Below are 12131 nucleotides of genomic sequence, written 5' to 3'. Positions count from 1 at the left end.
ATTTTACTTCCGTTTTTTGGTAATTGTTGTAATAGACTGCAGGAATAAATCACAATTGTCAATTGTGAAAATACAGTTACTTGGGATTTTTAGTATAATCTTGGGATGTTTGAGGCAAGATCTTGGGAATTCTTGAAATGGAGAGTGGCAACACTGCTCACAAGACATTAAAGCATGTCTGTGGAAATTTCTGCCCATTCATTTACAATAGCATTTAAATGGCTGGTCACTGATGTTGGTCGATAAAGCAACAATTGATGTTCCAGTTCATTCCAAATGCAGGCCACTGGAGTTTCTTAGTTTAAACCAAGTGGTTTGCTTTGTGCACAGTGACACAGTCATGCTAGAAAAGGAAAAGTCCTGGCCTAGCAGAGCGTTCAGGTATCAGGTAAGCATGTGCAAGCACAGTGAGCCTGTGGTGAGGTGGCCAACAAAGCCAGTATATACAGGGCTCTGTGGAGTAATACTAATAAGGCGCATCAACAGCATGATTAAAGGAAACACCAATGTCAATAATCTGCGCCTACATGCCCCCTACCGGCAATGATGGCATGGCAGGTGGGCATGATTCTGTGACCTACACTCCCTGCTTTATAAACTTAAATTCTAGGTTTATAAAGCTCAAGATGTCATCAAATTTTGTAGATCATTTTTTGGCTGTACATTAGGGTAATTGAATAACTATGCTTTAAATTAAGGTTTATTTAAGGTATATTTTCTGATGTAATTTATCCATGTTTGACATTTCCTTTGAACTTATTGGAAGGTGTAGCTCATAAAATACCAATGAAAGTATGTACCAAATAGGTAAACCTAATAAAGTGGTTGGTAGTTGTATATGGAACTGGAACCTTTGTTTTATTTTTATGGATGAGGTATAAACAGTGTAGGTTTAGTCACACAGAAAGAACATACCACTTACCTTGATTGTGCTGAAGGTGGGTGGATGGTCCATGACGTACTGTCCCAGTGTCACCCAGTAAATGGAAGGGTTACATTATTCTCAGCTGTTTGTTCAGTCATGAGATCATGAGAGGTATTTTGAACCAACTGCATGTCTGTCATCAGATTCAAGTGGAAGTGCATCAGGAACTTTCTGTTTAAGCAGGACATCATAGGGGTTTTTGTATCTGTTGGTCCTGGATTTTGTAAAGTTGCTTTGAGACAATGTCTATTGTAAAAAGTGCTATATAAATAAAGTTGACTTGACTTGACTTTTTACACAGCATCTACAAAAAGAGCCTCAGCACTCATAAAGACGGTTACACCATCTAATCTAGCTAACACAATCTCCTACAAATAGAAATTAGGGAAGTTGATAATGAATTGATTGTGTTGTGGGTGACACGCTGAGGGTTGAGCCCAGGTTCAGGTGTCCGTGTAAAACAGTACAGTAACACAAGCTCTTTGTCTGCTGTTGACTTCAGCAACATTCCTCTCACTCTTTCCTGAGAAAACAGGCGTGTCCTCACCTGTCCAGATGGATTTTGGGACTAAATTTACGCCTTAAAATAAACATGCTTATTTTATTTTCTGATAAAATGTAGAAATGTAGACCAAATGCGCACCACTGGTAACCCCCCCCCCCCCCCCCCCCCAACCCCCCCCCCCCCACACACCCCCCGGTTGCGTATGCCAAGCGCTGCTTCCGCCACACCCCCTCCCCTTCACGAAGCACGGCTCAAACGCAGATGCCAGGCACGACTTTCACCACACCCCCTCCCCTTGGTGAAGCACGGCTCAAGCGCGGATGCCTGGCACGTCCTCCGCCAGGCTCCCCTCCCCTCGATGAACCACCGCTCAATCTCGTGTGCCACCAGTTCATAACAATAATCTCGTAATGCCACGTCCCCCTGGTCAGCCACTCGCGCCCCCTCAGACAAGTGCTCCTGTTCTAATGTGCTGACCCACCACCACTGAGATATTCAGCTCTAGTTTTTGAATCTCTGTTTTCCACCAGGCATCTTTACAGACAATATTGGCTGTGCCTGAGGGAGATCAAACAAATTTTATATTGCTGCTGCAATTGCAGCCCCTAGCTGGTCAAGGCACATGTACAAGAAATAGATGATTCACAGAAAGCAGTGCATGAATCTTGTAGCGACACTGCTTTCAGATAAAAAACAGTTGGTGACTGTGGGCATGCCAGAGGAGGTGTGTGATAGTCTGTGAGTCTACTCAGCTGGGATAGGGGTCTGCAAAGGGTGAAGATGTTACATTTGAGGACTTGTGTAAGAACTTGATTGTTAGGAAAAGGAAAAAACACAAAGATAGGGTGTTAAAAAAGGAAACACCAGAGAAGGAATATTGCTTAATTTCCTTGTTTGCTCATAGGAGGGTGATTAGTGGTATTTTCCAAACACTGGGCTGGTTTTTTTTTTTTATGTTTTTTAATGATCACATGCTAAATATATTCAATCTTATTATTGGGGTCAACTTTATAGTATAGTATATACAATTTATAACGATATCTATCCATCCATCCATCCATCCATCCATCCATCCATCCATCCATACAAGGTCTATGTCTAAGACATGGCTTGAGTGTAAAGGAAGTCCAGTGATCTGCACAAATTTCTGACCTCATTAAACACTAAATTTGGACCTCATTGGAATTAACTAAAAAGTTCATTGCGAGCTAGACCTTCTTTTTGGAACATCAAATCATGATCTTAGATGGTCTTTGGGCTTCATGGGTACCATGTCCCAAAATCTTGAGGAAAGCCCTCCAAGAAGAGTGGATGCTCCTATAGCTGCAAAATCGGGACCAACTTCATATTAATGCCCATTGTTTTGGCACATGATGGCCAACAAGCTAAAGTACAGGTGTCCACATGCATTTAGCTGACAGTGTACGTGTATGTAAACTTTTGACTACAGCTGTATTTTTAATTTCTTCAATTCCTGCGGTTAAAAACACATTTAAGGGAAATCCAGTTTGTTTTTATCTTTTATTTTCCTCTTAGTTTCACTTCTGAAATCACATGTGTGTCGTGTATGGTTTTGCTTTGAATGACATGGTCATACTGACACCCCAGGTCTGACACGAGTGAAGGTCTTGTGACTAAATGAGTGCTAAAAACTTCCCCACTCAGTGTTTCTCATCACCACGGTGATCTTCTGCTTTTCTTCTATCACAAACATGCAACATCCTTCAACATCCTTCACTTCTTCATACACATCACCAGCACACACCAGGCTGTTCTGATTCTACGTGATCACATCAGCGTCTAATGTTTTATGTTATATTTGGGGTTTTTTTATGTGGAGAGAACTGCCCAGGCTTTTTCAGTTAACAGGTTATAGCATCACCTCTGATGGCTATCTTCACTGCTCTCTCAGCACTTCTGTACATCACTACTAAGCTTTAACAGCCTGATCTACCAGGACGGAAGCCACAATGACCAGTAAGGCATTATTATCTTCATTATTTATTCATTATTACTTTTTATTTAAATAGACTATAATAGATGTATACACAGAGCCAAAAGTATGCGGCCACTTTTTTCCTGAATTTAATCTAATGTTCTTTTATTACAAATTATATAACCATCATAACAATTGAAGTAAAAGGTTAAATCTCTGAAAATGATTTATGACAATTTTATAATTCCTTAGTATTTGGTGGGTTGTATTTATAACAGGTTATGAGTGATTGTTGATTTATGAACTAAACCAAATCTAATAAGTCAATCAAATCCACCTGCTGAAAATCGTCTGATCGTCTGCTTTAATAGAAACAATCAGACCAAAGAAAATCTGATCTTTTGTTTAAGAAACTGTAGTGGTCACTTTCTAAGAATACTAAGAAATTCAGAAAGTCATGGAAATATTTCAGCTTAGACTTTACTAAGATTGTTTTGCTGATTATATGATTTATAATAAAAAACATTGTATTACATTAAAATAATGCAAAATAGAAGCATGTTTATGAGTGGGTTTAGGGTTTTTATATGACATAAAATATGACAAAATCTATTAGGTCAAATGTTTTATAATATACACTGATCAGCCATAACATTAAAACCACCTACACTCACTGTCCATTTTATCAGCTCCACCTACCATATAGAAGCACTTTGTAGTTACTGACTGTAGTCCATCTGTTTCTCTACATACTGTTTTAACCTGCTTTCACCCTGTTCTTCAGTGGTCAGGACCCCCCCAGGACCACCACAGAGCAGCTATTATTTAGGTGATGGATCTTTCTGCACTGCAGTGACAATAACATGGTGGTGGTGTGTTAGTGTGTGTGAGTTTTTAAATACCGTGTCCACTCACTGTCCACTCTATTAGACGCTCCTACCTAGTTGGTCCACCTTGTAGATGTAAAGTCAGGGACGATCGCTCATCTATTGCTGCTGTTTGAGTTGGTCATCTTCTAGACCTTCATCAGTGGTCACAGGACGCTGCCCACGGGGTGCTGTTGGCTGGATAAATTTGGTTGGAGGACTATTCTCAGCCCAGCAGTGACAGTGAGGTGTTTAAAAACTCCATCAGCACTGCTGTGTCTGATCCACTCATACCAGCACAACACACACTAACACACCACCACCATGTCAGTGTCACTGCAGTGCTGAGAATGATCCACCACCTAAATAATACCTGCTCTGTGGTGGTCCTGTGGGGGTCCTGACCATTGAAGAACAGCATGAAAGGGGGCTAACAAAGCATGCAGAGAAACAGATGGACTACAGTCAGTAATTGTAGAACTACAAAATGCTATATGGTAAGTGGAGCTGATAAAATGAACAGTGAGTGTAGAAACAAGGAGGTGGTTTAATGTTATGGCTGATCAGTGTATATTAACTTTGTGGCATGGCCTACAAATTCATTGAAAAAGAAGAAACCCACCCTTCAACATGAACTCAGCACTATACTAACTTCTAAACTTTGTCTATTTAATTGCAGATTTGAGCTCCTCTGTCACGGATTACTCTGAATTTTACCTAGAATTCAACTACACGGACGGGCTGAACATAACCGAGTTCATTCCTGATGAGAAAACCATCCCATGCACGCCCATCGCCACATCAGATGCCATCAACATTGGAGTGTGCGCTTTCTTTGTTCAGGTCTTTCTCCTGGCCATTCCGGGGAACCTGATTGTTGGATGTGTAATCATCTCAAACCGACGGACTCTCTCTCCATCAGACATTTACTTGGTCCATCTGATCATCGCCGACACACTGCTGGCACTCATCCTTCCCTTATCAGCCACCTCCATCATGCTTGGGTGGATCTTCGGAGACTTCATGTGCAAGCTGGTCAGCTTTGTAAAGGAAGCAAACTTCTACACGAGCATCCTCTTCTTGGTTTGCATCAGTGTGGATCGCTACATGTTGATCGTCAGAGCTATGGAGGCGCGGAAAGCCCATAGAATTTTCTGTACCTGGACCGTTTGCATCTTGGTCTGGTTCATGGGAATCCTACTTTCCCTGCCTGCGTTCTACAACGAGGTTTTCTCCATCGAAGGCTACGAGGTGCAGATCTGTGCAGAACGTTTTGAATTAGAAAGCTCAGACGAATGGAGGCTGGCGACCCGAGCCATGCGTCACCTCCTGGGGTTTCTGCTCCCTCTTGCTGTCATGCTAACATGCTACGGCGTGACAGTGGCCAGGTTGCTACGTACAAGAGGATTCCAACGCCAGAGAGCAATGAAAGTGATTGCAGCAGTGATGATAGCATTTTTACTGTGTTGGATGCCCTTCCATATAGCCACCATGGTTGATACGCTGCTGAGAGCCAAGCTGGTGGAGAATGGCTGTACGGCTCAGCGTGCTGTGAGCTTTGCCATGTTCGTCACACAGAGCCTGGCACTGCTTCACTGCTGTGTAAACCCGGTTCTGTATGCCTTTGTGGCTGAGAAGTTCAGAAAAAGGTTATTTCGTATGCTGGGAAGAAAAGGTGCCTTTGACAGAGAAGTGCCATTAAGGTCCACCAGGGTCACCTGTCAGAATTCAGAGGGCACGTCCAGTTTCCTCTAAGAACTATATTTGGGGATTCAGTGGTGTGGAACCGTCGAATTCAAAGACATTTTTTAATGAGTAGGATGCCAATGAGTGTGGACACTTATGCCCAATTTATGGAGTCACTCATGCTTAATGTAGATCAGGTTTACTTTAGTGCTAAGCCTACTACTTTACACAGCTGGAACAAACTTTATTCATCCACGTATTCATTTATTTATTAATTAATTCATTAATTCATTCATCTGTCTTCTGAATGTGCATTATCCTAATCAGGGAGGTGAGTCAGCAGCCTATTATGAATGATGAAAAATGACTTTTTAGAGCTATTTGACATAGTTTAGTTCCCATTGGTAGAATAAAATGTAAAGGACAGAACTGATTTCTCATTGGCTGGGATCCCTTAAAAGGGTATTGCTGGGGATACTTTTGGTAAGGTCACATCACTGTTATCAGCAGTAAAAGTGATGTTTTAAACCAGAGTAAAACACTACTGTTTTATCCTCTACATTTAACTAGTAAGACTTTTCACCAAATATCATTAAAATGTACATTTATTACAACCAGCACATGAACTGGCTGAGTTTTTCAAGAGAATGTCTCAAATTAAGCTCATATTTATTTAGTTTATTACTGCCCTTTGTGGTATAGTGCAACACTGTTAGGGTCAGGGTGAAACAGCAATAGCTTGAACATCAATCAAAACATAATATGAAAAACCCAGAGATAGGTTGGATAGCTCTTATATAGTCAGATAAGCTGCCACCCAGAACGCAAGGTGTCTGGACAGGGCGTGGGTCTGTTGTAAAGTATGACACCTGTTTACTTACTCCTGATGGGAGTGTTATAGGCACTTAAGCAGTGGTTGGAATGTTGCAAGTTCAAGCCCAAGTTCAAGAGTTCAGTAGCTCAGTGGTTAAGAGAATGTACAAGTACAATGTATTTAGTCACAACTGTAAGTAACTAGATAACAATATCTTCTAAATGTGCTAAAATTATATCTACCGTAAATGTGATGTATTTTTAATGTATGTTAATACTTTCTGAAGATTTTTATATTTACTATTAAAACATTAGAAAAGTTTATGCTGTGGTCATTATTATTATTATTTATTGATTGGTTGTATTGAGCCCACTTGCCATGGAGATCGACAGCATAATTTGATTGTGGAATCGTGTCCTTCTGTCTTCCCAAATTTGGCTGACAGGGGGAGCATGGAGGTGCAGATGAGCGGTGTCAGCAACACTGCTTTGCTCAGTTTGGTTTAGTTTTCTGCTGGTGTATGATGCCAGCATAGTTTTTCAGCACGAACGGACCACCCTGAATGAGCGAGCTGCCCCAGAGGCCCTTTCCTGGAGCGCAACCTATGTTACAAAGCCACATTGGGCACAAGCTGCGGCAGTCCATGATTTGGAGGGGCCGCTTGTATTCCCTGTCCCCGGCTTGTTTTAGGGTTTCCTTTCTTTCCTCCTTTCTGAGACTGTCAGTATTCAGGCTCTGCGCTATCCCTGTTCTGTCCACTTTCTCTGTTGTGGCTGTGGATATTTTAGTGTATTGTGTGCACCGTATTTATTTGTGTTTATTCCTTTTTTGTTTGTGACTTTTAACAATTATAATAAAACTTTCCTCATGTTTGGTAAGCATAAGAAACATGCCTGTCTGTCACGTTTAAACGCCTGGTTGCATGTGTCACAAGAATTTTACTAGATGTAAGCTTAGGTGAAAAATGTTTGCTTTCCAGACTAGAAAAAGAAAGAAAATGCTCCATCAACTTGAGATTATTAGTAGAAAAGATAATACAATGACTCGAACATAATAAAGTTACTGTGTCCTGTCATGGGTTACTGCATTGTGCCCAGTGTTTCAGGAGAAGCTGGAACCAATACAACCCTGACCAGGATAAAGCAGTGATAAAACATGACAATTAAATCAAATCTTTTCAGCTTTTGCATGTTTTAGGAAGAGAATGAAGGATCTACACGGACAGAAAAACTTTATTCAGTATTCATAGCAAGGATCAAACCCAGGTCTTCAGAAACGTTGCTGTGCAGCAGCCCATTTACCAACAGCATCACTGTGTCTACAAAGATAGTGTGTGGTTGCCATCTGCTGGACTTAGCGGATCTTAACTGTAGATCTGTTTTTAACTGGAGAAAATGAACCAGATGCTGGATCTTCCCTCTGAAGCCTTGTACAAACATGTCTTGCAGCTGGACGAGAATCTTGAAACAGGTCTTTGTTGAATTGTGGACAGTACACACATTACCGTAAGTACTGAATGTATACTATGCTGTATACCTCGACCGGTCAGCAGAGGCCGCTGTTGCTCCATCAACAAGGAACCCTGCGCTTAATCTTTAGGAGCTTGGAATTAAAATCGAATTAAAACCCTACCACTGCCAGGTGTCCTTACGGCGTGTGTTTTATATCGTGTTTTTAGGTGTTAAATGTTGGTGTTTCATATTGTGAATTTTATATTGTTTTTATAGACCAGGATGGCCGAGTGGTTAAGGCGTTGGACTTAAGATCCAATGGACGCATGTCCTCGTGGGTTCGAACCCCACTCCTGGTACTTCTTCTGAACTTCAGGACAAGATTTAATTTGGAATTATAATTGGTAGGTTTCTGAATTAAGCCCCACCATTAACTGGTGTTTTACATGTGTTATGTGTTTTATACGGTGTGTGTTTAATTATTGTGTATCACGTGTTGTTGGTATTGTCGTTGGACCAGGATGGCCGAGTGGTTAAGGCGTTGGACTTAAGATCCAATGGACGCATGTCCTCGTGGGTTCGAACCCCACTCCTGGTACTTCTTCTGAACTTCAGGACAAGATTTAATTTGGAATTATAATTGGTAGGTTTCTGAATTAAGCCCCACCATTAACTGGTGTTTTACATGTGTTATGTGTTTTATACGGTGTGTGTTTAATATTGTGTATCACGTGTTGTTGGCATTGTCGTTGGACCAGGATGGCCGAGTGGTTAAGGCGTTGGACTTAAGATCCAATGGACACATGTCCTCGTGGGTTCGATCCCCACTCCTGGTAGGTGTCCTAGGCTTTGAAGCTGTATTAACAGTCTTTAAGCATTTGGAATTATATTTGGTAGGTTGCTGGTTCAGGTTACATTACTGCCAGGTTTCTTTTGGTGTGTGTTTCTTATTTTTAATTCATGAATGAACGAATGAGACAGACGTTACACAACTAACATGAGACACAAAAATTAGAAACACAGGATAAACATGCAACAGTAACTTTAAACATGCAAATATAATAATAAATTTTATTTATATAGCGCTTTTCAAGATACTCAAAGACGCTTAATGACGCACAACATGACAAAGCAGGTCATGCATGATGGGAAGGATCATGCCTTATGGATCATGCCTTATGCCTAGTTCACACTACACGATTTTTGCCCTAATTTTTCGCTCGCCGACTGGTCGGTGCTAGATTTGCCGGCTCGAGAGCAACTCAGCGTTCGCTCGGCGATCAAAACTCGGCTCTCAATTGCTATGTGTGAACTACTCAACAACTCGATCTGAGAGGCTTGCCGAAGGGAGATATCTAGCATGTTAAATATCTGGATCAGAGTTGCCTGACTGGCAATGAGTGCAGTGTCGAACAGCCAATGAGAACGCAAGATACGGTGTGAGGGGAAACGCAGGAAAGGAGTTGTAAAAAGGTGGGACAGGGGCGTAATATAGTTTATATCAGAATACATATATCAGAACACCGACACTGCATTGCAAAAAATATTTATTAACCTCCAACTCACTATAGAACTATCCATGCTGTTCATGTAGCCAAATCCACTCAGATTTATTTATTTTTCCTCTTTTTTTTTTACGCTGCACAAACTTTGATCGCTCGCTACTTGTTGACGTGCATTTTTGGATGTACTGTAGTATCGTTAAACCTTTTGTCACTTCTCGCATTTGTTTTTGTGACAAAACATAATTTGGGAGACCAGAGAAGCTCTCCTGTGGCTCCAGTTGGTGATAGATGGTGTAGTGTGAAACCCCCTATCACCGATCAGTCGTATAGTGTGAAAGCCACACCGACCTGAAAGACTCCCGATTACAAGAGATCCAGTCATGTAGTGTGAACTGTACAGCGACCTGACCACTTGGAAAGTCGTGTAGTGTGAACTTGGCATTAAGAAACATGCAACAAAAGAAACACCAGTAAGATCACATAGAAGTCACTCTGTTTTAATAACATTTGTTTTTTAAACTGGATGTCCAACAAGCTCATGGTCAGGTGTTCAGATATCATATATACACAATAACCACACAAATGGACTAATGAGGATGTGTTTTAATTATTTATTCACAGAAAAGAAAGAGTAGCAGAAATCTTCAGGACCTGAATGGTGTACATGTTTCTTATGTGTGTGTGTGTGTGTGTGTGTGTGTGTGTGTGTGTGTGTCTGTGTGCTGCTTTATTAGAGAACATTGGTACTTTTTGAAGACTGAAGGAACACACGAATGAGCGCTAGTCTTAACTGCACCACAAACCACGTTTCTGTTTTTTTTCCTCTGTTGTGACTGATTAAATCTTTGTGTATGGGTTGACTGCGCACGACTCTCTGTGAGCAGACAGGAAGAACCTGGCCATCACCATCATCAGTTTTTCTGCATGAAAAGACTGTCTTCATAATTTTAGTGGCACCAGAGGAGCTCTTACACTCGAGCAGAGCTGGACATCCATCCTAACTGAGCTTATTTGCTACACTGGAGAGAAAACTGCAGAATGGTGAGAAAATATACAATAAATTAATACTTATTATTAAAACCACTGAATATATAAAAACCTTTATTATAGAAAGTCTTTCATCTTTAATTAATATAATTTTAAATAGATTCATTAAATTGCACGTTTGGAATTATTGGTACTTTTGGTAAAATGGGCATTATTGTCATTAGTAGTGAATTTTATTGCCACCCCCTGCATTTAAACCCATTTAATCCCATTGGTCACAATTGTGACCGCAAAAATATTTTTAAGTTTTAGTGCTGTAAAATGCTAAGAAATTATTATATATATATGATTTTAGCAAAAAAATAAAATATAAAGGGTCTGAAAAATATATGTGCAGTGTCATACATGTTGTGTAAATTGTCACATGACCAAAGCTGTTTATTTCCTGCTTGTTCCATGAAAAGAGGATGGCTACACCACAGCTCCCCAAAAAACAATTAGTAATGTATGTTAATATAAAGATAGAATAAAGATTTTTGGAACATATCATCTTTAGGGTGTCTAGTTTTGATATTTGCATTTGCAATAACTCAATTATTTTTTAATGAGGTCACAGAATGAGCAAATATGTTGATGGCAACAATAGTGACCGGCAGGATAACACAGTGCATATATACTGTACATATGCACATACAGTATATTAGTTCTTTTTCTGGCTAACCTTATTATCTACTCTTTCTGTTAGTTTCACTTTGAGTCAGGTTGGATATTTTGGATCTAGGTGACTCCCCAGACAAAACATGCAGCATTGCAGATATTCCTCTAAATGAGAAAGATGCTGTCTTCAGTGATTGTGATAGTGATGGGTCAGATATGGAGTACGAAGGTGAGACAGCCATTTGCCAGCCAGGCTGTTGAATGCATATGCTGAACTTATGCAAGCAGAGCATGACAGAGACAACTTTATTAGTGATGATGACCTCCCACCCATCACCACCTCTTCTCCATCCACGGCACCACTTCCTTCACTCCCTACCAATGTCCAATCTCTACTCAATCCAGACCAAAGACAAACAACTGTATCTGAGTATGGATGAGCTCCTTATATTCTATGGGATCCTTATCACATCTGGGTACAGCTCTGTTCCACGAAGACACATGTACTGGTCACATGACAGTGATGTACATAATGAAAGCATTTCAGATGCCATGCGGAGAAATCATTTTGATGAAACAATGGCCTCAGTTTATGTTGTTAACACAAAAAAATCACTAACGACCCATGTTTTAAAGTTAGACCTATCTTCTCTGAGCTCAATCAGTAATATAAAGTCATGCCATTTCAGGAATGGTTGTCAGTGGATGAGAGCATGATCCCATACTATGACCGACATGGATGTAAGCAATTTAAAAAACCAATCCGCTTTGGTTACAAGCTATGGAGCCTTGCCTCATC

The 12131-nt window shown here is 40.6% G+C and overlaps 1 protein-coding gene and 3 non-coding genes across 4 annotated transcripts; all 4 read left to right on the top strand.

Annotated features, from left to right (window-relative positions):
• Positions 1–3353: 3353 nt before the first annotated feature.
• On the top strand, positions 3354–5987 carry LOC134324494 (C-X-C chemokine receptor type 2). The gene is made up of 2 exons (XM_063006361.1): positions 3354–3407; positions 4912–5987. Exons 1-2 carry the CDS (start codon positions 3401–3403, stop codon positions 5985–5987), a joined length of 1083 nt encoding a protein of 360 aa, XP_062862431.1. The 5' UTR covers positions 3354–3400.
• A 2472-nt stretch (positions 5988–8459) lies between these two features.
• trnal-uaa (transfer RNA leucine (anticodon UAA)) lies at positions 8460–8542 on the top strand. The gene has a single exon. It is a non-coding gene; the product is annotated as a tRNA-Leu (tRNA).
• Positions 8543–8698: 156 nt separating this feature from the next.
• On the top strand, positions 8699–8781 carry trnal-uaa (transfer RNA leucine (anticodon UAA)). Its single transcript has one exon. It is a non-coding gene; the product is annotated as a tRNA-Leu (tRNA).
• Positions 8782–8936: 155 nt separating this feature from the next.
• Positions 8937–9019, top strand: trnal-uaa (transfer RNA leucine (anticodon UAA)). Its single transcript has one exon. It is a non-coding gene; the product is annotated as a tRNA-Leu (tRNA).
• Positions 9020–12131: the final 3112 nt, after the last annotated feature.

Source organism: Trichomycterus rosablanca, chromosome 12 (assembly GCF_030014385.1).
Source record: "Trichomycterus rosablanca isolate fTriRos1 chromosome 12, fTriRos1.hap1, whole genome shotgun sequence".
In the NCBI taxonomy this organism is placed as follows: domain Eukaryota; kingdom Metazoa; phylum Chordata; class Actinopteri; order Siluriformes; family Trichomycteridae; genus Trichomycterus; species Trichomycterus rosablanca.
This window is presented reverse-complemented; position numbering and strand designations above follow the sequence as displayed.